This window comes from Panthera tigris, chromosome X (assembly GCF_018350195.1).
Source record: "Panthera tigris isolate Pti1 chromosome X, P.tigris_Pti1_mat1.1, whole genome shotgun sequence".
NCBI classification, from domain to species: Eukaryota; Metazoa; Chordata; class Mammalia; order Carnivora; family Felidae; genus Panthera; species Panthera tigris.
The window spans coordinates 65,816,156-65,843,817 of record NC_056677.1 but is presented as its reverse complement, the minus strand read 5'-3'; the positions used below and the strand labels follow the sequence as shown (position 1 = coordinate 65,843,817).

The 27,662-nt window shown below is 35.3% G+C and overlaps 1 protein-coding gene across 7 annotated transcripts in view; it reads left to right on the top strand.

The window, feature by feature from the left end:
• The window catches only part of BRWD3 (bromodomain and WD repeat domain containing 3), a 219,229-nt gene that overhangs the window by 167,602 nt on the left and 23,965 nt on the right, over positions 1–27,662 (top strand). For 5 of the 7 annotated variants that reach the window (XM_042975142.1, XM_042975141.1, XM_042975145.1 and 2 more), the window contains 7 exons: positions 18,549–18,605; positions 19,772–19,912; positions 20,784–20,858; positions 22,267–22,419; positions 23,748–23,911; positions 24,250–24,347; positions 25,387–25,545. In XM_042975142.1, the coding sequence (XP_042831076.1) occupies positions 18,549–18,605; positions 19,772–19,912; positions 20,784–20,858; positions 22,267–22,419; positions 23,748–23,911; positions 24,250–24,347; positions 25,387–25,545 (847 nt within the window). The remainder of the gene's footprint in view (positions 1–18,548; positions 18,606–19,771; positions 19,913–20,783; positions 20,859–22,266; positions 22,420–23,747; positions 23,912–24,249; positions 24,348–25,386; positions 25,546–27,662) is intronic. The other 2 variants (XM_042975143.1, XM_042975144.1) reach the window with 2 other exon arrangements.

Below are 27,662 nucleotides of genomic sequence, written 5' to 3'. Positions count from 1 at the left end.
TGGCTCCCCACTCCACTCTGCCCATCTCTGGCAACTACCAATCTGTTTTGTGAATCTATAAATAATTTTTTTAATTTTTTTTGTTTTTTTATTAAGTTTTATTTTTTTATTTTTTAAAATTTATGTCCAAATTAGCGTATAGTGCAAAAATGATATCAGGAGCAGATTCTTTAGTGCCCCTTACCATTTAGCCCATTCCCCCTTCCACAACCCCTCCCATAACTATCAGTTTGTTCTCCATATTTATGAGTCTCTTCTGTTATGTCACCCTGTTTTTTATTATTTTTCTTTCCATTCCCTTATGTTCATCTGTTTTGTGTCTTAAAGTCCTCCTATGAGTGACTTCATATGATTTTTGTCTTTCTCTGACTGACTGATTTCACGTAGCATAATATCCTCTGGTTCCATCCACGTAGTTGCAAGTGGCAAGATTTCATTCTTTTTGATTGCCAAGTAATACTCCATTGTATATATATACCACTTCTTTACCCATTCATCCATCGTTGGACATTTGGGCTCTTTCCATACTTGGGCCATTGTTGACAGTGCTGCTATAAACATTGGGGTTCTTGTGTTCCTTCAAAACAGCACACCTGTATCCCTTGGATAAATACCTAGTAGTGCAATTGCTGGGTCGAAGGGTAGTTCTAGTTTTAGTTTTTTTAAGGAACCTCCATACTGTTTTCCAGTGTGGCTGCAGCAGCTTGCATTCCGAAAACAATACAAAAGAGATCCTCTTTCTCCGCATTCTCGCCAACATCTGTTGTTACCTGAGTTGTTAATGTTAGCCTTTCTGACACGTGTGAGGTGGTATCTCATTGTGGTTTTGATTTGTAGTTCCCCGATGATGAGTGATATTGAGTATTTTTTCATGTGTTGGTTGGCCATCCGGATGTCTTCTTTGCAGAAGTGTCTATTCATGTGTTTTGCCCATTTCTTAACTGGATTAATTGTTTTTTGGGTGTTGAGTTTGATAAGTTCTTTATAGATTTTTGATAATAACCCTTTATCTGGTATGTCATTTGCAAATATCTTCTCCCATTCTGTCGATTGCCTTTTACTTTTGCTGATTGTTTCCTTCACTGTGCAGAAGCTTTTTCTTTTGATGAGGTCCCAGGAGTTCATTTTTGCTTTTATTTCCCTTGTCTTTGGATACATGTTGAGTAAGAAGTTGCTACGGCCAAGATCAAAGAGGTTTTTGCCTGCTTTCTCCTCGAGGATTTTGATGGCTTCCTGTTTTACATTGAGGTCTTTCATCCATTTTCAGTTTATTTTTGTGTATGGTGTAAGAAAGTGGTCCAGGTTCATTCTTCTGCATGTTGCTGTCCAGTTTTCCCAGCACCACTTGCTGAAGAGACTGTCTTGATTCCATTGGATATTCTTTCTTGCTTTGTCAAAGATTAGTTGGCCATACTTTGTGGGTCCATTTGTGGGTTCTCTATTCTGTTCCATTGATCTGAGTATCTGTTCTTGTGCCAGTACCATGCTGTCTTGATGATTACAGCTTGAAGTCTGGGATTGTGATGCCTCCTGCTTTGGTTTCCTTTATCAAGTTTGCTTTGGCTATTCAGGGTTTTTCTGGTTCCATACAGATTTTAGGATTATTTGTTCTAGCTCTGTGAAGAATGCTGGTGTTACTTTGATAGGGATTGCATTGAATATGTAGATTGCTTTGGGTAGTTTCAACATTTTAACAATATTTGTTCTTCCTATCCAGGAGCATGGAATCTTTTTCCTTTCTTTGTGTGTCTTCTTCAATTTCTTTCATAAGCTTTCTATAGGTTTCAGTGTATAGATTTTTCACCTCTTTGGTTAGATTTATTCCTAGGTATTTTATGGTTTTTGGTACAACTATAAATGGGAACGATTCCTTGAGTTCTCTTTCTGTTGCTTCATTGTTGGTGTATAGGAATGCAACCGATTTCTGTGCATTGATTTTATATCCTGAAACTTTGCTAAATTCATGAATCAGTTCTAGCAGTTTTTTGGTGGAATCTTTTGGGTTTTCCCTATAGAGTATCATGTCATCAGCAAAGAGTGAAAGTTTGACCTCCTCCTGGCCAATTTGGATGCCTTTTACTTCTTTGTGTTGTCTGATTGCAGAGGCCAAGACTTCCAATTCTGTGTTGAATAAGAGTGGCAAGAGTGGACATCCCTGTCTTGTTCCTGACCTTAGGGGTAAAGCTCTCAGTTTTCCCCATTGAGGATGATATTAGCATTGGGTTGTTCATACATGGCTTTTATGATCTTGAGGTATGATCTTTCTATCCCTATTTTCTTGGGGGTTTTTATCAAGACAGGATGCTGTATTTTGTCAAATGCTTTCTCTGCATCTATTGAAAGGATCATATGGTTCTTGTCCTTTCTTTGATTGATGTGATGAATCATGTTAATTGTTTTGTGGATATTGAACCAGCCCTGCATCCCAGGTAGAAATCCCACTTGGTCATGGTTAATAATTTTTTTAATGTATTGTTGGATCCAGTTGGCTAATTATCTTGTTGAGGATTTTTGCATTCGTGTTCATCAGGGAAATTGGTCTATAGTTCTCCTTTTTAGTGGGGTCTCTGTCTGGTTTTGGAATCAAGGTAATTCTGGCTTCATAGAGTTTGGAAGTTTTCCTTCCATTTCTATTTTTTGGAACAGTTTCAAGAGAATAGGTGTTAACTCTTCCTTAAATGTTTGGTAGAATTCCCCTGGAAAGCCATCTGGCCCTGGACTCTTGTTTTTTGGCAGATTCTTGATTACGAATTCGATATACTTACTGGTTATGGGTCTGTTCAAATTTTCTATTTCTTCTTGTTTCAGTTTTGGTAGTGTATATGTTTCTAGGAATTTACCCATTTCTTCCATTTTACCCATTTCATTGGCATATAATTTCTCACAATATTCTCATATTATTGTTTTTATTTCTGCTCTGTTGATTGTGATCTCTCTTCTTTCATTCTTGATTTTATTTATTTGGGTCCTTTCCTTTTTGTTTTGATCAGACTGGCTAGTGGTTTATCAATTTTGTTAATTCTTTTAAAGAACCCACTTCTGGTTTCATTGATGTGTTCTACTGGTTTTTTGTTTTGTTTTGTTTTGTTTTGTTTTGTTTCAATAGCATTAATTTCTGCTCTGATCTTTATTATTTCCTGTCTTCTGCTGGTTTTGGGTTTTATTTGCTGTTTTTTCTAGCTCCTTAAGGCATAAGGTTAGGTTATGTATCTAAGATCTTTCTTCCTTCTTTAGGAAGGCCTGGATTGCTGTATACTTTCCTCTTATGACAGCCTTTGTTGCAGCCCAGAGGTTTAGGGTTGTGGTGTTATCATTTTCATTGACTTCCATATACTTTTTAATTTCCTCTTTAACATCTTGTTTAGCCCATTCATTCTTTAGTACGATGTTCTTCAGTCTCCAAGTATTTGTTACCTTTCCAAATTTTTTCTTGTGGTTGCTTTCGAGTTTCATAGCATTATGCTCTGAAAATATGCACAGTATGATCTCTATCTTTTTGTACTTACTTAGGGCTGATTTGTGTCCCAGTATATGGTCTATTCTGTAGAATTTTCCATGTGCACTGGAGAAGAATGTATATTCTGCTGCTTTAGGATGAAATGTTCTCAATGTATCTGTTAAGTCCATCTGGTCCCGTGTGTCATTCAAAGCCATTGTTTCCTTGTTGACTTTTTGATTAGATGATATGTCCTTTGCTGTGAGTGGGGTGTTGGAAGTCTCCTACTATTATGGTATTACTTTCAATGAGTTTATGTTTGTGATTAATTGAGATGTATATTTTGGTGCTGCCACATTTGGCACATAAATGTTTACAATTGTTAGGTCTTCTTGGTAGATAGACCCCTTGATTATGATATAATGCCCTTCTGCATCTCTTGATACAGTCTTTATTTTAAAATCTAGATTGTGCAATATAAGTATGGCTACTCAAACTTTCTTTTGTTGACCATTAGCATGATAGATGGTTCTCCATCCCCTTACTTTCAATCTGAAGTTGTCTTTAGGTCTAAAGTGGGTCTCTTGTAAACAGTCAATAGATGGATCTTGTTTTCTTATCCATTGTGTTACCCCTATGTCTTTTGATTGGATCATTGAGTCCATTGAAGTTTAGAGTGAGTCCTGAAAAATATGAATTTATTGCCATTATGATGCTTGTAGAGTTGGAGTTTCTGGTGGTGTTCTCTGGTCCTTTCTAATCTTTGTTGCTTTTGGTCTTTATTTATTTTTATATATTTTTTTTCATCTTTTCTTCCCTCAGAGAATACCCCTTAAAATTTTTTGCCAGGTTGGTTTAGTAGTCACAAAGTCCTTTTACTTTGTTTGTCTGGGAGACTTTTTATCTCTCCTTCTATTTTGAATGACAGCCTTGCTGGATAAAGAATTATTGGCTGCATATTTTTCTGACTCAGCACACTGAATATATCCTCTCAGTCCTCTGTGGCCTGCCATGTTTCTGTGGATAGGTCTGCTGCAAACCTAATCTGTCTTCCCTTGTGGGTTAGGGACTTTTTTTCCCTTGCTGCTTTCATGATTCTCTCCTTGCCTGAGCATTTTGTGAATTTGACTATGATACATGCCTTGTTGATGGTTGGTTATTCCTGAATCTAATGGGGGTACTCTGTGCTTTCTGGATTGATGTCTGTGTCTTTCCCCAGGTTAGGAACGTTTTCTGCTATGATTTTCTCACATAACCCTTTTACCCCTATTTCTCTGTCTTCCTCTTCTGGGACCCCTATGATTCTGATGTTGTTCCTTTTTAATGAGTCACTGATTTATGTAATTCTTAAATCGTGCTCTTTTGCCTTATGTCACTCTTTTTTTCTGCTACATTATTCTCTATAAGATTGTCCTCTATATTGCTAATTGTTCTGTCTGTTCCATTCTTGCTGCCACTGCATCCATCCGTGTTTGCAGCTCAGTTATATCATTTTTAATTTCATTCTGTGTTTCACTTCTTTTATCTCTATAGAAGGGATTCTAATCTATTTTCGATTCCGGCTAGTATTCTTATTATCACGATTCTAAATTCTGGTTCAGACCTCTTGCTTATATCTGTTTTGGTTAAATTACCTGCCTGTTGTTTCTTCATGCTCTTTCTTTTGGGGTGAATTCCTTCATTTTGTCATTTTGAAGGGAGAAAAGGAATTAATGAGGTAGAAAAAAATTAAAAAAATTAAAATTAAATAAATATTAAAATTAGAACACACACACGCATATCTGATAAATGATGCTATATCCTAGGTCTGTTTTGGTCTGTGTATTGAAAGTGGTTTGACAGATTAGAGAAAAAAAAAAGGAAAAAAAAAGGAAATCGTTTAAGAATTTGAGAAATGAATACACTGAAGTACACTACAATGAGATGATGGGAGTAAAATAGAATTTGAAAAAATTTACACAAAAGTAAAGAATATAGTAGGAAAGCAATACTTTTAATAAAAATTAAAAATAAAAATGAATTTTTTTCTCTTTCTGTATTGAAGAAAACAATGAAAAAGTATAAAAAGAAAAAAAAAGGACTCTTGAAAATTTGAAAAAGTTAATACACTGTAGTAGACTAAAATAGAATGATGGAAGTAAAATAGAATTTGAAAAAGACTACATAAAAGCAAAAAACATTGTAAAAAATAAATAAAAATGTTTTTAATAGACATTGAAAGTGAAAATGAAGTTTTTCAATTCCTGCATTCAAGAAAAAGAAAGGAGGCGATAAAGAGAAAAAGGGAAAAAAAGAAAACAAGGAAATATTTTGAAAATTTGAAAAGGTGAATACACTGCAGTAGACTAAAATAGAATGATGGAAGTAAGATAGAATGAAAAAATTTACACAAAAGTAAAAAATATAGAAAAAACTAAGGAAAATATTCTTAATGAAAATTGAAAATAAAAATGATATTTTCTTTTTCTGTATTCAAGAAAATAGTGTAAAAGAGAAAGAATATAAAGAAAAAAAATTGAATAGATGAGTCTGCTAACAGATTGAAATTGGACTAAAATTACTTCGTTTTCCCCTAGAAGTCAGACTATGTAGCACTTTATAGTCCATAAACTAAGTAGGCGGTGAGACTTGTGTTCTTGAAGAGCGAGGTTAGCCCAGTTGGGTGGGGCTCAGAGTAATGGCTCCGTTCTCCACTAGATGGCACTGCTAGCCTACTGGGGTGGATTGTTGCAGTGCTGGTTGGTGTGTATGTGCATGTGCAGGAGTGGTGAAAATGGTGTCACTCAGCTTACCCAGTCTCTAGTATGGGAACCCTGTTCTCTCTGATCAGCAATTGTACACCTGTCCTCTGTCTTCAGCTTTTGTCCACTCCTGGCTTCTTCATTGTCTGTGACAAAGCCCCAGGCAATACCTCTCTCCCAGGTTTTTTTCTCAGTTGCAGCTGTTTTCCCTGGCCCCTTAAGTTCTGAAGAACTGCAGGGTGACTCATTTTGTCCCTCTGCTGGAGGGTCTCACTGAGCAATGGCTGTATGCCTGCTGTACCCAGGAATGCCTACTGGACCCTGCTGCTGCTAGTGCCCTGAGACTGTGGCCAGTTGCCAGCCTGCCCCAGAAATAGTTTGTGAGATAGTGTAGTAGCATCTTTTCAGGGATTATGGAAAATCACAACACATTTGGCACCAGGCTTCACAATTAACGACTTTGTTCCAGCACCAGCGAATGTGGCTGTTTTCTGGGGTCTTCTGGGATCAGGTGGCTTCAACAGTCTCTACCAAATGTCCTTCCAGCAGTGGAACCACTTTTCCCCTTGTGGGGATTTGCCCTTCCCACCAGATCAGTGCCAGATATCGAGCTGCAGAGTTGCAGCCTTTGCACTCCCGTTGTTTACAGTCTTAATGGAATTTAAACCATCTCCTTTCTCTTTTCTCCCTTTTTAGTTTAGTCCCTGTGGCTATTTCGAAGTTTTCACGTTCTCTCCAGCTGCTTTTTGGGAGGAGTTCTTTTCTTGTATTCTCCCCCGCCTGAACCTCCGTCCTCTCTCCCCCTGCCAAGGCGGCTCCCTGCCCTCCACCAGCTTCTCTCTCCCCAAGTTCACCTCTCTTTGCCACATACCTGCTGAATTCTGTGGTTCAGGTTCTGCAGATTGTTGTGTTAATCTTTCAATCAGTTTTCTAGGTAGGTGTGTAGGATGGTTTAGTGTTGGTCTGGCTGTATTTTATGGATGCAAGACACACAAACTTCCATGCTGTTTCGCCATCTTGGCTCCTCCTATAAATGATTTTTTTATTCTACATATGAGATTATAGATGCTTTTCTCTGACTTCTGTTCACTTAGCAAAATGCCTTCAAGGTCCATCCATTTTTGTCCCAAATGGAAAGTTTCCTTTTTATGGCTGAATAATATTCCATTAGGTATATATACCATTTTTTTCTTTATCATTTTACCCCTTAATGGATACTTAACATTGTTTCTATATGTTGGCTGTTGTAAATAATCCTGCAATAAATATATGTATATCTTTTAGAGTTAATGTTTTCATTTTCTTTGGATAAAAACAGAAGTGGAATTTCTAGATCATAATGTAGCTCTTTTCTTTTAATTTTTTGAGGAACCTCCATAGTGTTTTACATAGGTTGCACCAATTTTCCCCAACACTGCACAAGTGTTCCCTTTTCTCTAAATCCTAACCATTTGTTATTTCTTGTTTTTGTTTTTGTTTTGTTTTGTGTTGTTTTGATAAAAGCCATTCTAACAAGTGTTTGATGATATTGTGGTTTTGATTTGCATTTCCCTGATGGTTATTGATGTTGAGCAACTTTTCACATACCAGTCATCTATATTTTCTTTGGATAAATGTCTATTTAGATTCTCTGCCCATTTTGTTTTTATTTATTTGTTTTTTAAATTTTTTTGAGTATAGTTGACACACAATGTTACATTAGTTTCAGACATACACCATAGTGTATACACCAACTTCTCTACATGTTATGCTATGCTCACCACAAGTGGAGCTACCATGTGTAACCATACAACACTGTTACAATATCACTGACTTCATTTCCTCTGCTGTGCCTTTTATTCATGTGACTTATTCATTCCATAACTGGAAGCCTGTATCTCCCATTCCCCTTCACCCATTGTGCTCATCAGCTTCATCCCTTTTCCCTCTGACAACCATCAGTTTGTTCTCTGTTCCAGTGTTGTTTTTTTTTTTACTTTTTCATGAAAGTGTAATTGGTATAGAATATTGTATTATCAGTGTTAAATGTTATTATTCACATAATAAGGAAAATGGAAATATGCCAGTTAGATATTCTTCTGAAACTAATGAAAAAATTATTTTTATTTCTGATAATTTATCTGACATTTCACAAAAATGTATTTTGACTCAGGATCTGATGTAGCAAGAATTACTCCTCAGAGTGACATATTTGTTTTAGAATAGAAAATTAAAGTAAAATTTAAGTGAACAACTTTGTCTTTTTCTTTTGGTGAAAACATTTAAGTTCTACTCTCTTATCAAATTTCAATTATACAATATGGTTTTGTCAGTTATGGTTACCATGTTTTACATTAGATCCTTAGATACTCAGACCTTATTCATATTCTTGAAAATCTTTACAGTTTTACCAATCCCTCCTCATTTCTCTTACCACCCAGACCCTGGCAACCACTTTCCTATTCTCTGTTTCTGTGAGTTTCACTGTTTTTAAACGTTCCGTGTATAACTGATACCATCCAGTATTTGTTTTTCTCTGGCTCATTTCACTTAGCATAATGCCCTCAATGTCCACCCATATTGTCACAAATGGCAGGTTTACCTTTTTCTCAAGACTCAATAATATACCATTGTTTGTATATATCACATCTTCTTTATTCATCCATCTGTTGACAACACTTATGTTGTTTCCCTATCTTGGCTGTTGTGAATAATGCTGCAGTGAACATGTGATGCAACTTTATCTCTTTGATAATCCTGTTTTCATTTCCTTTGGATATTTATCCAGAAGTGGAATTGCTGGATCATATGATAGATCTATCTTTACCTTTTTGAGGAACTTCCATACTGTTTTCCACAGTGGCTATAGCAGTTTACATTCCCACCAACAGTGCTCAAGGGTTTCTTTTTCTCCATATCTTTACCAACACTTGTTATCTCTTGTCTTCTTGATGAGAGTCATTCTGATACCTGAGAGGTGATGTCTCGTTGTGGTTTTGGTGTGCATTTCCTTTATGATTAGTGATATTGAGCACTTTTCACTATGTGTTGGTCATTTGGATTTCTTCTTTATAAAAATGTCTATTCACTTCCAATGCCCATTTTTTAATGGGATTTTCATTTTATTATGTAGTTGTATGGGATTTTTGGATATTTTGGATATTGACCCTTATTGGATATAAGATTTGCAAATACTTTCTCCCACTCAGTAGGTTGCCTTTTCATTTTGCTGATGGTTTTCTTTGATATGCAGAAGCTTTTTAGTTTGATACAGTCCCAGTCGTTTCCTTTTCTTTTGCTATTTTTTGTTGCCTTTGGGTTTTATCAAATCCAAAAGAAATTCATTGCCAAAACCAATGTCAATGAGCTTACCCCTTGTGTTTTTTTTCTAGGAGTTTTATGATTTCATGTCTTATTACAAGTCTTTAATCCATTTTTAGTTTTATTCATTTATGCATATATGTATTTATTTCAGTTTTAGATAATAGAATTTATTATTTTTTATTTCAATTTTTGTACTTAAATTCTAGTTAGTTAACACACCTGGTAAAATTGGTTTCAGGTGTAGAATTTAGTGATTCTTCTCTTACATATAATACCCAGTGCTCATCACAAGTGCCCTCCTTGACACCCCTCACCAAATAGCCATCCCCTGCCCACCTCCCTCCATTAGCCCTCAGTTTGTTCTCTAGCTTCTCTCTTTCTCTCTCTTTTCCCTTCCCCTGTGTTCATCTGTTTTCTTTCTTATATTCCAAATATGAGTGAAATAATACCGTATTTGTCTTTCTCTGTCTTTTTCACTTAGCATAATATACTCTAGTTCCATCCATATTGTTGCAAATAGTAAAATTTCATTCTTTTTGATAGCTGAGTAATATTCCATTGTGTATATGTATTCCACATCTTCTTTATCCATTCATCAGTTGATGGACATTTGGGCTCTTTCCATAATCTGACTATTGTTGACAATGCTGCTATAAACATGGGGGTGCATGTGCCGCTTTGAATCTGTTTTTGCTTTTTTGTTTTTTGGTTTTTTTTTTTTTTTTTTTTGTATCCTTTGGGTAAGTACCTAGTAATGCAATTCCTGGATCATAGGGTAGTTCTCTTTTTAACTTTTTCTGGAGTGACTTCACCACCTGGAATTCCCACCAACAGTGTAAGAGGGTTCCCCTATCTCTGCATCCTCACCAACATCCTTTGTTCCCTCTATTATTAATTTAGGCCATTCTGACAATTGTGAGCTAGTATCTCAACGTGGTTTCAATGTGTATTTCCCTGATGATGAGTGATATGGAGCATGTTTTCGTGTGTCTGCTAACCATTTGTATGTCTTCTTTGGTAAAATGTCTGTTCATGTCTTCTGCCCATTTCTTAACTGGATTATTTATTTTTTGTGTGTTGAGTTAGATAAGTTCTTTATAGATTTTGGATACTAACCCTTTACTAGTATGTTATTTGTAAATCTCTTCTCCCATTCCATAGGTTGTCTTTTAGTTTTGTTAGTGTCTTCTTCACTGTACATAAGCTTTTTTATCTTGATTAAGTCCCAATAGTTCATTTTTGCTTTTGTTTCCCTTGCCTTTGGAGATGTGTCTAGTAAGCAGTTATTCTGGCCAAGGTCAAAGAGGTTGCTGCCTGTGTTCTCCTCTAGAATTTTGATGATTTCCTGTCTCACATTTAGGTCTTTCATCCATTTTGAATTTATTTTTGTGTGTGGTATAAGAAAGTGGTTTCATTTTTCTGTATGTTGCTGTCCAGTGTTCCTAACACCATTTGTTGAAGATACTATTTTCTGCTGAATATTCTTTCCTGTTTTGTTAGAGATTAGTTGACCATAGACTTGTAGGTCCATTTCTGGGTTTTATATTCTGTTCCATTAATCTATTCTGTTCTATTAATCTGTTTTTGTGCCAGTATCATACTGTCTGGAGGACTATATATATAGCTTTGTAATATAGCTTAAAGTCCAGAGTCGTGATGCCTCCAGCTTTGCTTTCCTTTTTTAGGATTGCTTTGGCTACTTTGGGGTCTTTGTGGCTCCATGCAAATTTTAGGATTGTTCAGATTTTGTGAAAAATGCTGGTGGTATTTTTATAGGGATTGAATTAAATGTATAGATTGCTTTGGGTAGTATGGACATTTTAACAATATTTTTTCTTTCAATTCAAGAGAATGGAATGTTTTTACATTTTTGGTGTCCTCCTCAATTACTTTCATAACTGTTTTATAGTTTTCAGGGTATATTTCTTTTTGCCTCTTTGGTTATGTTTATTCTTAGGTATCTTATGGGTTTTGGTACAATTGTAAGTGGGATCAATTCCTTGACTTCTCTTTGTGCTGGTTCATTATTGGTGTATCTGAGTGCAACAGATTTCTGTATGTTAATTTTATACCCTGTGACTTTACTGAATTTGTGTATTAGTTCCAGTAATTTTTTGGTGGAGTCTTTTAGGTTTTCTACACAGAGTATCATGTCATTGCAAATAGTGAAAGCTTTTCAATTTGGATGCCTTTTATTTGTCTGATTTGTCTGATTCCTGAGGTTAGTAAATTTAGTACTATGTTAAATAACAACGGTGACAGTGGACATCCCTGTTGTGTTCCTGACCTTAGGGGGAAATCTCATTGAGGATGGTACTAGTCATGGGTCTTTTGAATATGGCCTTTATGATGCTGAGTTGTGTTCCCTCTGTCCCTACTTTGTTGATGGTTTTAATCAAGAATGGATACTGTATTTTTTTTAAATGCTCTTTCTGTATCTATTGACAGGATCATATGGTTCTTATTTCTTTTATTAATGTGGTGTGTCACGTTGATTGATTTGCAAATATTGAACCATGCCATAACCCAGGAATAAATCCCACTTGATCATGGTGAATAATTTTTCAATGTACTCTTGGATTTTATTTGCTAATATCTTATTGAGAATTATTGCATCCATGTTCATCAGAGATATTGGCCTGTAATTCTCCTTTTTAGTAGGGCCTTTGTTGGCTTTTTGGAATCAAGGTAATGCTAGCCTTGTAGAAGGAGTTTGGAAGCTTTCCTTCATTTCTATTTTTTGGAACATTTTGTGAAAAATAGGTATTAACTCTTCTTTAAATGTATGGTTGAATTCCCCTGGCAAGCCATCTGGCCCTGGACTTTAGTTGTTGGGAGGTTTTTGATTACTGATTCAATTTCTGTGATGGTTATGGGTCTGTTCAAATTTTCTATTTCTTTCTGTTTCAGTTATAGGTAGTTTGTATGATGCTAAGAATTTATCCATTTCTTCCACATTTCCCAGTTTGTTGGCATATAAGTTTTCATAGTATTCTCTTATAATTGTATTTATGTGGTTTTGGTTGTGACCTCTCCTCTTTCATTTGTGATTTTATTTCCTTGCGTCCATTCCCTTTTCTTTTTGATACATCTGGCTAGGAGTTGATCAATTTTATTCTTTCAAAGAAATAGATCTTAGTTCCATTGATCTGTTCTGTTTTTTTGTTTGTTTCCATGTAATTTATTTCCCTTCTGCTTGTTTTTGGCTTTATTTGCTGTTCTTTTTTTTTAATGTTTATTTTTGAGAGAGTGCAAGTGGGAGAGGGGCAGAGGGAGAAGGATACAGAGGATCTGAAGCAAGCTCTGCACTGACTGCAGTGAGCCTGACGTGGGGCTCCAACTCACAAACTGCAAGGTCATGACCTGATCCAATGTTGGATGCTCAACCAACTGAGCCACCCAGGTGCTCCTTTGCTTTTCCTTTTCTAGCTCCTTTAGGTGTAAGGTCAGATTGTATATTTGAGACTTTTCCTGCTTCTTGAGGTAAGAATATATTGCTCTATACTCCCTCTTAAGACCAGCTTTACTACATCACAAAGGTTTTGGACTGTCATATTCTCATTTTCTGTTGCTTCCATGTATTTTTTAAATTTTCCTTTAATTTCCTTGTTATACATTCATTCTTTAGTAGGATGTTGTTTAACCTTCATGTATTGTGGGTTTGGTATTTCCAAATTTTTTTCTTTTAGTTGACTTAAAGTTTCATAGCTTGTGGTCTGAAAATATGCATAGTATGATCTCAATCTTTTTGTACTTGTACTTATTGAGGCCTCATTTGTGACCCAGTGTGTGATCTATTCTGGAGAATGTTCCATGTGCATTTGCACAGAATGTGTATTCAGGGTGCCTGGGTGCCTCAGTCAGTTAAGCATCCGACTTCAGCTTAGGTCATGATCTGGTAGTTCATTAGTTCGAGCCCTACATTAGGCTCTGTGCTGACAGCTCAGAGCCTGGAGCCTGCTTTGGATTCTGTGTCTCCCCCACTGTCTTTGCCACTCCCCCATTTGCACTCTGTCTCTCTCTCAAAAATATAAACATTAAAAAAATTGAAAACAAAAAGAATGTGTATTCTGCTGCTTTAGGATAAAATGTTCTGAATATATCTGTTAAGTCCATCTGGTCCAGTGTATTTTTCAAAGCCATTGTTTCCTTGATTTTCTACTTAGATGATCTGTCCACTGCTGTGAATAGCGTGTTATAGCCCCTTACTATTATCATGTTATTATAAGTGAGTTTCTTTGTGTTTGTTATTAATCAGTTCATATATTTGAGTCATCCAAGTTGGGGGCATAAATATTTACAATTGTCAGTTCTTCTTGTTGGATAGACCCCTGTATTATAATATAGTGCCCTTCTTTATCTTTTGTCTTTGGTTTAAAATCTAGTTTGTATGATGTAAGTGTGGGTATCTGGCTTTCTTTTTATGTCCATTAGTGTGGTAGATGGTTCTTCATCCCCTCACTTTCAATCTGGGGATGTCTTTACATCTAAAACAAGTCTCTTGTAAGCAGTATATTGATGGGTCTAATTTTTTTATCCATTCTGGTGCCCTACATCTTTTGATTGAAACATTTAGTCCATTTACATTCAGAGTAATTATTGGTAGATAAGAATTTAGTGCCAATGTATTACCTGTAAACTCACTGATTCTGGAGATTTTTTTCTGTTCCTTTCTAGTCTTTGTCGCTTTGGTTCTTTCTTTCCCACTCAAAGTGTCCCCTTTAATATTTCTTGCAGGGCTGGCTTAGTGGTCACAGACTTCTTTAGTTTTTGTTTGGGGAAACACTTTAACTCTCCATCTATTCCGAATGACAGCCTTACTGGATAAAGTATTCTTGGCTTCATGTTTTCCCTTTCAATATGTTGAATATACCATGCCACTCCCCTCTGGCCTGCCAAGTTTCTCTGGAAAGATTTGCTGTGAACCTGATTTGTCTTCACTTATAGATTAGGGTTTTCTTTTCCCTTGCTTTCAGGATTTTTTTCCTTATCTCTATTTTTTAATGTCTTATTTACTTATTTTGAGAGAAAGAGAGTGTGTGTGTGTGAGCAGGGGAAGGGCAGAGAGAGAAAGAGAGAGAGAGAGAGAGAGAGAGAGAGAGAGAGAGAGAGAGAGAGAATCCCAAGCAGGCTCTGTGCTTTCAGCACAGAGGGCTTGATCCCATGAACGATGAGATTGTGCTCTGAGCCTGAAATCAGTAGTTGGAGGCTTAATCAACTGAGCCACCCAGACACCTCTCCTTATCTCATCTCTATATTTTAAATATTTTACTCTGATACATCTTGGTGTTGGTTGGCTTTTGTTGAGTTTGATGGGATTTCTCTGTGCCTCCTGGATTTGGATGTCTATTTCCTTCCCCAGATTATGAAGGTTTTCAGATATAATTTCTCAGATAAACCTTCTGCCCCCTTTCCCCTCTCTTCTTCTGGGACTCCTATGATACAAATGTTATCATGCTTTATGGAATCACTAAATTCCCTAAGTCTACATAGATGATCTCATACTTTTCTTTCCCTCTTCTTTACAGCTTCATTATTTTCCATAATTTTATCTTCTATATCACTGATTTGTTCCTCTGTTTTGTCCATCCTCATTGTCATTACATTCGTTGATTTTGCATCTATAGTCAGTTATACCATTTTTTATTTCAGCGTGACTAGCTTTTAGTTCTCTTACTTCTGCAGTAATGGATTATCTGCTGTATTCTATGCTTCCGTTAAGTTCAGCTAGTATCTTTATGGTTATTATTTTAAATTCTTGTTCAGGCATATTAACTTTTATCTGTTTTGACTAAATCCCTGGCCATGACCTCTTCTTGTTCTTTCTTTTGGTGTGAATTCCTCTGTCTTGTTATTTTGTGGGTCACTGTTTTTTTATGTGTGTTAGGAAAGCCTGTTATATTTCCTGATCCTGAGAGTAATGGCTTTATTAAGAAGAGTACATATACTCTCCAGGGCCTGGTGCTTCAGGAAGTTTTTCAGAGTGTGCACTCTGCTGTTGTGCTTTGGCTGCTCTTTCCTTCAGGTCAGTTCTCTGCAGAGTTTCTCCTTTCCTGCAGTGTGGAGTGTTTGGACCTTGTCAACTATGTAGCATTTTTAACTAGGTGTGCCTTGGTCTTCTTGTTTAAATAAGCCTGATCCTATTTCCACTAAAGCTGAAGGTTTGCAGCACTCTCTGATCAGTAGACTTTGTAAATGCAGTGAGTTTGTGCTCATCTTCTGGGAGAGGGGCCTAGTGGCACTGGTTCTCAGGCCACCTTGCTCTGGTAATGATGCACCTGCAGGGCACAGTGGGGCAGAGCTTGGTGTAAGCAGCTCCATCCGCCCCTGAGGAGTGCTGTGATGCTCACTGAAGTCTGTCCATGCTGATGAACAGGGGGAAATTGGCGTCAGCCAGCTCAGTACTCCCCAGAGAGGGGAGTTCATGCCCACTGCTGTTCAGGAAGCCTTCACAGAAGAGCATACAATCCCTCTTGTGTCCCAGGCTGCCATCAGAATCCTGCCTTCACCCTGTCTGTGTCCGAGCCATCTGCCCACCCAGCGGCAGTTTTTATCTCAGGCACACTGTGTTTCAAAACTCCACAAATTTTAGGGACCCAGCACAGCATGAACCTGCACTGATCCACTGGGTGAGGATCTTGCCATATTGTGTCTGGTGCCAGTTTATCCCAGAAAAGCAGTTGCATGACCGTGCAAGGGCTCTGAATTTAAGGTGAAGTGCAGCTGATAGGTTAGCAGCTTTAGCAAGTGCCTCTGCTGCTATGTTAATTAACAGGGTTGCTCAATGCATTCTGCTGTCTCTTGTCCAGAGAGTCAGTGCCACCTCCAAGAAGGGGAGCGGTTTCTCCTGGTGCAACCCAGTATATCTTCAGGTCACACTGTCCGCCCTTCTGCCTCTAGCCTCCTTCATCATAGGACACCACTAAGCCCCCCAGGCATGACCCCAGTGATGGTTTCAACTTCTTAAACTTCAGACTTTGAACCCTGCTGCTTATAAATACTTGTGATAATCAGCCCCTCCCCTTTTCCCAGTCAGTGATTTTGGTGAAGAGTTTTTCTTGTACAATCCCCTGCATGTTGCTTTCTCTCTCCCTCCCTCTCATTCTCTCTCTCTCTCTCTCTCTCTCTCTCTCTCTCTCTCTCTCTCTCTTCTTTCTATGATCAGGGCTCCCTTCCTTCCACAGCACCTGCAATCCTTTTCTCCCCAAATCAACTCTCTGCAGCTCCTACCTTCCACAGTGTGGCCATTTTTTCCCCCCTCTAGATGTGCAGTTTGTTCTCTCAGTCCTCACTTTGATTTCTTGGTTGTTCAGAATAATTTGATGTTTATCTAGTTGTGTTCAAAAGACAAGGCAAACATAGCGTCCCACTACTACTCCACCATCTTAATTCCTGATCTTGAGTTGAATTTTATATATGATATAAGATATGGATCAAGTTTCATTATTTTGCATGTGAATATCCAGTTTTCCCAGCACCATTTATTGAAAAGACTGTCCTTTCCCAATTGTATATTCTTGGCTCCTTTTTTTAAAATTAATTGACCATACATAGCGGTTTATTTCTAGGCTCTCTATTCTGTTTTATCTGCTCTCTTATACATATATTTTTTATACCAATACTATACTGTTTGTGTTTCCATAGCTTTGTAATATATCTTGAAATCCAAAAGTTTGAGGCCTCCAGCTTTGTCTTTCTTTCTCAAGATTGTGTTGGTCTATTAGCCTTTTTTGTGGTTTCATACAAATTTTAGGGTTGTTTTTCCTATTTCTGTGAAAAATGCTGTTGGAATTTTGATAGGGATTGTATGTAATCTGTACATTGCTTTGAGTCTTATGGACATTTTAATATTCATTCTTCCAATTCATTACCACAGAGTATCTGTATTTATTTGTGTCTTCAGTTTCTTTCACCTGTCTTATTGTTTTAGTGTACAGATCATTTATCTCCTTGGTTAAATTTATACCTTGGTATTTTATTCCTTTTGATGCAATTATAAATGAGATTGTTTTCTTAATTTGGCTTTCTGATAGTCCTTTGTTTATAGAAATGCAACTTATATTTGTATATTGATTTAGTATCCTGCAACTATACTGAATTCATTTATTAGTTCTAACAGTTTTTCAGTGGACTCTTTAAGGTTTTATGTATGTAATATATCATCTGCTAATAGACACAGTTTTACTTCTTTTTATGATTTGGATGTATTTTGTTTTTCTTACCTAATCGCTGTGGCAAGGACTTCTAATACTATGTCAAATAGAAGTGGCTAGAGTGGGTATTCTTATCTTGTTCCTGATCTGAGAAAAAAAGCTTTTAGTTTTTCACTATTGATCATGATGTTAGTTGTGGGAGTTATTATGTTGAGGTATGTTCCCTCTACACCTATTTCCTTGAGAGTTTTTTATTATGAATTGGTGGTGTCCTGCTCAATGTAGCATTCCTTGGGTTAAAATAGAAAATTATGGTAAAATGCAATGCAACTTTATTTTATTGGAAAGGAGTTCCAATAGCTCATGAGCTGCTTTTATTTTCTCCTAGGCATTACCTATGTGCTTCACCACCACCAGGTGAATAATGGTGTGTGGACCTTACCTCCTTGTATTAAATAACTGTCCCTCAGAGGGATGCTTGACTGAATCTTTAGGTTTTACTACACATTCATATTTTTGCTATAGAAAATAGATGTATTTTTTTGAAATAGTATTAGATTAATCATGAGTAACTCATGATTATAATGTATTAAATAGCATGTCATATAGAATAACTTTTTTTTAGTACTAACATTAAGTACAGCTTTAGATACCAGTCATTGTACTTTTTTTTCATTTCCTATTCTGATTTAAAGAGAAACCTTATTTACTCTCTGAGTATATTTTCCAGCTTGTATCTAGCATATAGGCAAAGTTTGGAGTAATTGTCACTTCAAACTTTGTTCTGCTTGTTGCCTGCTCTAATGAGGACGTTAATTGTGATTGTATTTGCCATTTATTTGTAAATTTTTATCAAATTTGTAAGACCTTGAATATAACTTAATATCTTTTCCCACTCTTTCCTTTTAATTTTAGGATACAGAAATGGTTGATTTAGATTCAGATGGTCCTGGTACTTCATCTGGAAGAATGGTGAGTGAATAAGTAAACTGCTGAGAAGAAAAATTTTCAGGCTTCCTGTGTCAGGGATCCCTAAGACCAACTCCACCTATTTGGAGAATTGCTATAAAGACTCACAAAACTCAGTATATATACTTGTGATTCATTGCTAATTGCAGTGGCACAATAAGGATATGCAGCTGGATCACAGTGAAATATACATAGGCAGGGTCTGGAGGAATCCGTGTGCAGGGTTTTTTAATGCTCTCTCCCTTCTTTGAGGAGCCATACAGAACACACTCTTCCCCCCTGCAGTGAAAATGTAGCAAAATATATGTGATTAGAGACTCAGACTCCAAGGAATTTATTGGGAACTTGTTATGTAGAGACTGACTAGCACATGCCAAGATTCCAGACTCCCAGAAAGCAGGAAAACACAGGAAAAGTACAGGAAAGCAGGTGTTCATTACAAATCACAATGTTTGTACAAACAGGAAATGGTTCAAGTACCAAGTACCCAGAATGCCAACAGAAGTTCAACCTTATAAGCAAGCCCTGGTAAAGATAGCAGCTTCATATCTGTTAACTCTGTTCTGTACACTTCCCCTCCATGGCAGTTAGACAAATACTTCTTTGATGTAAGGAAAATTTACTTTGAGATACTGAAGGAAATCATATGAAAAGCATCAAATAGTAAGGGCTAGAATGTATCATGACAACAAAGGATATAGATAGATAGATGATAGATAGATAGATAGATAATTAGATAAATAGCTATAAATACATATAACTAATAAATACCTAATATATAAATATATACATAAAATGTATTATATATATGTTTCAATTTTAAGAAAATTATGATGCCATTGTCAGGTATACTTAATTACCAACAAATATTAAGGCATTAAGATTATTAACCTTGTAAAGGAAAAAAATGTTCCACTTGGTTTTATTTGTAGTTCAAATTTTCTTAACATGAAAATTCAGAATACTAGAATTCTTGCCATTCTGTGAATATACTGTCTAGTTTTTATTGTTTATATTTTTGTCAGGGAGAATGATGTCTAATCTAAACTAAGAAACTTAAATAGCAGCTGCTCTATGTTATATAGATGTATTAACATTAGGAAGACAGGAGAAAATCAATGAAGAATTAAGAAAAGAGCTTTTAGATATAATTCTATATAAATCTACAGGTCAAATGCCGAGGCAGAAGACAGTCTTTGAAGTGTAATCCTGATGCTTGGAGAAAACAATGCAAAGAACTGTTGAGCCTCATTTATGAACGTGAAGACTCAGAGCCATTTCGACAGCCAGCTGATCATCTTTCTTACCCAGTAAACATACACTTGTTTAAATAATTGCCAATATGTAATTTTCCATAAATATACATGCTAAAATCTAGTTACAAGTCACTTTTTCCCTTTTTTCCTTTCTTTCTTCTCTTCTTCCTCCCTTCCTCCATCCCCTTTCCCCTTCCTCTTTCTTCCTTTTTTGTATATCTTTAAATTGTGAAAGTGGGTAGTGGGATTAATCATGACTTTAAAATTCCTGTCATGTACTTTGTGTGTAAATTTCGTGTAAACCAAATTTGAATGTAAATATCTTTGCGATTCTTTTATTTTGGATATTTGTTTAATAAATTTCACTAACTTCTACTACATTTCTATTCATTGGAGACCCTTGGCAACATATATCAGCCCTGTTTCAATTATAGCAAATGTGTTATCCGATATTATCACTTAGAATAAGCAATATATACCATGTTACTTTTCATCAAAGATAAAAACATAATAACTTAAATTATAGGATTCCTTTTTTTAAAGGAGTATATCTGTTTATGTTTTGAATAACCTTTTACCATAGATAGGAAATCTATTTTAATGTATTCAGAGAAAAGGTATTTGAAGTTAATAAACAAATATTTTCTGCATAGACATGTTTTAGTTGAGAAAAATATTCAAATAATAAACAAAATTATATTCAACAAAGCTTGTTTTATTTGTAGGAAGTTTGGGTAGAATAAATTAATCTTGTGTTTCTCATAGTAGAGGAAAGGATGAATGTAGAATTCCTTCATCTTGAAGTACAGTCAAGAAAAACAGAATTCCTATGGATCTTTAAGATTTAAATCATAATTGCATTGCAAGTATGGATATTTTGTTGTCTAGTCTGGAAATACAATATATCCTCTTTATACCCTAATAGGGCCATCAGGAGCAAGAGGGAGAATCCTCAGAATCAGTTGTTCCAGAAAGACAACAAGAGCCATCTCTTTCTGAGGTAGACCTAGTTGTCTCTCAAAAGACATATAGTAGTTGTTTCTGCACTGTTTTACTTTTTAAAATTTCCATACTGTAAATGAAACTTTTATAATGTGTAAAGCTGTTTTCCAGTTCTTCTTACTGTCTTTTTATCTTTGATTTTTTTTGGTTGTTTATATTTTGTTTTTAAAATCAACATGTGTTGTTAGGTGTGTTCTTTGTGGCATCTGCATACATGTTTATTTGTTTTTATAGATCTAGAGTTACTGTAGCAGAGTAGAAAACATCAGTTACACAATATAATTATATCTGTATTGCAGCTGATTGTACCCATTGGGACTTCATTCATCAAACTTACTCAGTCTTTTGAGTTTTGGTGACATTAACAAGTTCTAACATTTTTCCTCTATGAAGATATTTGTTTCATAAGCTGTACTATGTTGGAATATACTTCTAGTTGTTAGAATTTAAGCAAAAAAAAATTAAGATAGATTAAGAGCAATCATGGTTTCTTACACTTGGAAAAATATTTTCTCTTTTTTTATAATACTTTTCCTCTGCCCATTCTTCTGATTCTTTAGCTTCTTCTTTGAAAGAAATGTAGTTTTACTTAATAATTCTAAATAGGATAAGGGATCTAATACTGACTATGGTTTTCATTCCAGTATGTTTTTTATTGATGGTTGTGTTATACATAAGTTTTAGATGTCATTCCATATGATAACCCTAGGCGAATCTTAACTAGGCTGGACAGATTTAGGTTAAAATAGAGTCTTCTCTCTCCCCTACTCAAAGTCAAACTAATTCTGAATTTATGAGACTGCAGACCTTCAATAAAGCACAAGTGTCACATTCATTAAAAAGCAGAAAGATAGGAGGTAGGCACAGACATGGCCAGTTTGACTTTGACCTTCAACTAATGACATTTTAGGTAGATTGCCCTCATAGCTGGGAATATCTTGGAAATATGTAGCTAATTTGTGACATGGAACTATTTAATTATATGTGAATAATCCCATCTTCTACCTTCATTGAGCACTTTGCCAGGGAATTGAAGATTGCTTCAACCTTTAAGCAAGAAATGGAATTACATATTATGTACTCCGTAGGGGTAAAGCCAGAGGCTGTGCATTTTCTCTTCTGTCTCTTGAGAGAATCATATGGTTATCAGTGTAAGGGTGAAGGCTGAGACCCTCCCAAACACCCCTGCTGCTTTCCTGAGCTATCAAAAAAACTCTGTAAATGAATGGTTTTGGTCGTATCAAAAAAACTGTTTAAATGAATGGTTTTGGTTGGGGTAGATAGTTGGCAGATTGAAAAGTAGTGTGTTTATTTCATGGTTGATTGGTGATGCAAATCTCAGTACCATTGTATTATGTAGTATTGTTACCCATACTGTGTATTTAATAACACATTCTTCTTTGTAGGATAATTCAGATGTTATAGACACTCCTATGGACTTCAGCACTGTGAAAGAAACTTTGGAAGCAGGAAATTATGGTAGTCCTCTGGAATTTTATAAGGACGTTCGCCAAATATTCAGCAACTCCAAAGCTTATACCTCTAATAAAAAGTCAAGGGTATGAAAAAACAATATTAGGTGGATTAATTATCTAAGCATTTACTAAATTATATATGTATCAGGTAGTTTTCTTTCACTAGTTTTAAAATTGCTGAAGAAGTATATATTATAATTCTGACATAGTGAATGAAGTTTGATTCTCTGTATCTTCTCTGAAACAAGTTTATTAGGTGTGCTAAATAAAGATACACTTAGCATAGTCCTTTTGACATTAAGCACTTCTTTTCTCCTACCTGCCTCTTCATTACTCTTTAGTAATACTTATGTCTTTCAGAGAGAGGTCAAAGAAAAGAGAGGTAGTAATTTAAGTACCCTTTAATATGTCCAATAATAATTTTATAAATAAAAGTGGTTGACAGTATTTATATGAAATATTTGGATTAGCTCTGGGTATTTATGTTTCCTTTATTATAACAAATAATGAACCATGTTGGGAAGTGATAACTGTTTATTCATACTCACATTTAATACCTTCCCTATGTTTTGTCAGAACTTAAATATATTAAGAACAAAAAAGTAGTAATAATTTTTTTTTAATCACTGGGATCGGATTAACTTTTAAATCAGTTTTGCACTAGATATATATTTACCCACTTTCACCTCATATAAAATGAATTTTCAGTAATTTCTGTAGGCATAATTTTTTCACATTTGGTTTATTTCCTACATATATACTCACAGATGTTTATATACTGTTTATACTTACATATGTTTGTATACTCTTTAAAACTGTAAGTTTTATATTTTGAAGGCTTTTTTCAGCTTATGTATTATGAACATTTTCCCATGTCATTATGACTCTTTGAAAACAGGAGTTTTAATGTCTCCGGTACTTTTCTACTGTATGGTTGTTTTATGTTATTTAACCAGTGTCCTGGTGCTAGAGATTTAGGTGGTTTCTACTTTTTAACTTTATATGAATAATGCTGTGGCTTTCATTTTTAACATCCTTGAACATAGTTATTTTGTGCGTGCCATTCACTGGTATTTACTTAGGATAAATTCCCAGAAGCAAAATTATTAGTGAAAGGATAGGTATATTTTTAAGATTTTGAGTACATAATGCAAATTGCTGTTTTAAAATGTTCCAATTAAAATACTCACTGGCAGTGTATGAGAATCTTTTTTCTACTCTTAACATTGGATTGATCTTTTAAAAATCTTGTTAATTTTTAGATGAAAATGGTATTTTAATTCTTTAGGAAGAGTTTTTCAAGTATATGAAATAGCACATAGATTTTGTCTGAAAGGATAATGCTGATATTGGCCCAGGCATGTTTATACTTTTAAATTTTATCATTAAAGTAGTTGGTTTCTACCTTTCAGATCTATAGCATGACACTGCGATTATCTGCCTTATTTGAAAGTCATATTAAAAATATCATCTCTGAATATAAGTCAGGAATCCAGAGTCAGAAGAGGAGGAGGCCACGGTACAGAAAACGTCCAAGAAGCAGCAGCAGTTCGTTGTCTAGTAGCAGAGCTCCTAGGTATATTACACTATTGTAGCATTTTATGTTTTCAAGGCATTTGTATGTATTACCTCATCTCTTAAAGTTTATCGAATAGGTTGAGAAGATCCAAAGACCCAAACAATTTTTTTACAAACTCTTTCACGTGTGTAAAGTTGGAGTTGGTTTTATTATGCCAAAAACTGATTTTTTTATTTTAATGATTGAAATTTAACTTTGTCATATTATTAATTTGAAGCATTTCACTTTAAATATAGGCATTTCTTTGGTCAGCTTAAGCATTTTGTATCATACTGTCTATCTTTATTGCTAATAGAAAAAAAAAAGTGTTCATTGTTCTATATTTTTAATTGTAGTCCAAAAGGAAAACAGAAACAAATGAAGTTGCAGCCTAAAAATGACCAGAATACCTCAGTGTCTTATGTCAGGACTAGCTCTCCTTTCTCATCTCCTGGTAAATATGTCTATTGTTTTTGGTGTTCTGTATTTAGTTTAATACTGATATTAAGAACTTAGAAGAGGCAGCATGGTTTATAGTGCAAAGAGCAATAGATTTGGATGTAGAAAAGCTATGTTTTATTCCCAATTATTCTCTTTATCTGTGTGGCCCTGGGTAAGACATTAAGGCCATTAGGATTCAGTTTCTTCATTTTGAAAATGAAAGTGTTAAGACTGAATGAATTTTAAAATCTCTTAGTTTTAAAATTCTGTAGGGGTATCTGGATGATTCAGTTGGTTAAGCGTCCAACTCTTGATTTCAGCTTGGGTCATGATCCGTGGTTCATGAGTCACAGGGCTCTACACTGACAGCACGAAGCCTAATTAGGATTCTCTCTCTCTGCCCCTTCCCCTCTCTCCCCCCCCCCTTTCTCTTTCTCTCTCTCTCTGTCTCTCTCTCTCTCTCTGTCTCTCTCTCAAAATACATAAATTTAAAAAAGAAACTTATAATAAAAAAATTCTGGGGGCACCTGGGTGGCTCAGGGTTAAGTGTCCGACCTCGGCTCAGGTCATTATCTCGCAGTTTGTGGGTTCAAGCCCCACGTCAGGCTCTGTGCTGACAGCTCGGAACCTGGAGCCTGGTTCGGATTCTGTGTTTCCCTCTGTTTCTGCCTCTCCCCCGCTCACGCTTTGTCTACCCTTTCTCTCAAAAATAAATAAACATTAAAAATAAATAAATAAAGATAAAATAAAATTCTGTAACTATAATTTTAAAGCTATAATATTTCAGAGCAGTCATCTACAACATATTTGCAAATTGAGGATTCATTATCTGCAGGAGGTAGTCTTCTTGGACAAAATTTTCGGATATTCTGTGCTTGAAAACTTAATGTGATGAAACATTTTGTTCTCAAAATATTCATATTTCTCTTTTCAAGCAACTTGCATTTTTGATGTTGGAGTAGAATAACAGTGAGACAGTTTTAAAAACAGCCTGTTTAATTTTCCTAAGAACATGATACTTATATTAATATTAAAATCTTTTTAAATATAAGTTTCAGATGCTGCTGAAGGCCTTTCATTATATTTACTTGATGATGAACTGGATGGGCCGTTTTCTTCATCGAGCTTCAGTGGTTATAGCCGAAGTGGAAATAGCCATGACCCAGGGAAGGCCAAATCATTTCGGAATAGAGTTTTACCAATTAAACAAGGTAGGAAAGACATATGAACAGAGCATTTATTCTTTATTTTCTTGTGATGGCAGATGAAGCATTTAAAAACTGATGTATTTAGGTGGTAAAAATTAGCATGTCCTTATAGTTAATGATGATTTTAATAGTGTCAAATAAATTTGTGGGTTTCATATCCACAACCAGGAACAGGCCATTAGCAGATTTCCAGTAATTATTCCAAAACATATTTTAGTCTTTTAAAATAAAATATGAAATGAGTAGGTAGGAAAAACTAAATGAGATATTTCAAAGCAAGTGCTTTTTAAAAATTGAGATAGCCCTTAAAAGTAGAAAACTTATCTAAAGATGATTTTGGATTTTTTTTCCTTTTGTTACTAATATAGTTTAATATATGAAATATATTTTTATTTTATATAAATTTTTAAAAAGATTAAGTAGGATAGCCATTGTTGAAATACCAAATAACTCAAAAATAGACTTTCTAAAGATTTATTTTATATTGGTTATGTGAAAAACATTAAAACATGTGATTACTTTAAAATAATTAGTGCCTTTATTTTTCCCAATTTGTATCTTTATTCTCTTCTCTGATCCTGCTGCATATTGCCTACTCATGCCACTTTCTTTTTTTTCCCCTCCCCTTCACAAGCTATTAGAAAGAATAGCTTATACTTCTTGCTTCTATTTTCTTTCCATCTAAAAATTTCTTTATCCTTTATAGTTTGGCTTCTGACCCCACTACTGTCCCAAAGTTGTCCTCTCCAGAATTACTAGTTCTCTTTAGAAACCAACCAGTGTTCTTTTCTTAGTCCCTGTCTCCTTGATTTTGTTTCTTATTGCATACTTTTGAATACCTCTTCTAGTAACTCTACTGCCAGGCTTCTGTACTGATTATCTTACATCTCTGTTTTTCCTGTATTTCTATATTTTCTGTTTCTTTGGCCCTACTTACCTCCTTTTTACTGTTCCCCAGTGGTATCTTGATTTGTTTGTTTGGTTTTTGGTGGGTTTGTTTTTTTTTTTTTTTTTGGTCTTCTACAAAATAAGGGTATCTATTAGCTACATCAATCATCCTTATGTTAAGGACTCTCCAAATTCACATATCTAGCCCTAACATTTCCTTATTCTACCAGTATCATTTCCAAGTGCTTCTTAAAGTATTTTCCTTGGGTGTTTATCATCCATCTTTCTGTCTCAGGCTTACTTCTATTTCTGCATTCACTATTTTCATTAATGCCACCACCATCTTCCTAGTCACCCAGCTTAAAATCCTAGTGTTCTTAGACTCTTCTTTTATTCCTCATATCCAGTCAATTGTTCGGTTTTATGAATTCTACAACTCTTTAATACCACCCAAATCTCTTGTCTACAGTTTCTATTGCTATTACTTTAGTCTCTGGCCTACTATATTAGTCAGCTTGGGCTGTTACAATACAATACCACAGACTGGATGGCTTAAACAGCAGGTATTTATTTCTAGCAACTTTATTGAGATATCACTGACATATAGAAATTCTATATAATTATAAAGTGTACAACATGATGTTGTGATATGTGTGTACATTGTGAAATGGTCACCACAATCAAACTAATCATAATACATCCATCACCTCTACATAGTTACCCTGTGTGTGTGTGTGTTAAGAATTAAGATTTCTCCTTTTAGCAAATTTCAAGTGTATAATACAGTATTATTAACTGTAGTCACCATGTTGTACCTTAGATACCCAAAACTTACTCATTCTGAATAATTGGATCTTTGTACCTCCCCAAGTCCTCTTCCTGCAGCCCCTAGCAACCACTATCCTACTCTGTGGTTCTACAAGTATGACTGTTTTAGATTATATATATATATAAGTGACATGTAATATTTTTCTTTCCCTGTCTTGCTTATTTTGCTTAGCATAATGTCCTTGAGCTTCAAACATGTTGTTGCAAATAGTAAAATTTCCTCTTTTCAAAGTCTGAGTAATATTCCATTGTGGGGTATATGTGTGTGTGTGCCTATCACATTTTTTACATTCATCAATAGAAAGGCATATAGATTATTTCCATATCTTGGCTATTGTGGATAATGCTACAGTGAATATGGGACTACAGATATATCTTCAAGATCCTGATTTTAGGTCTTTTGG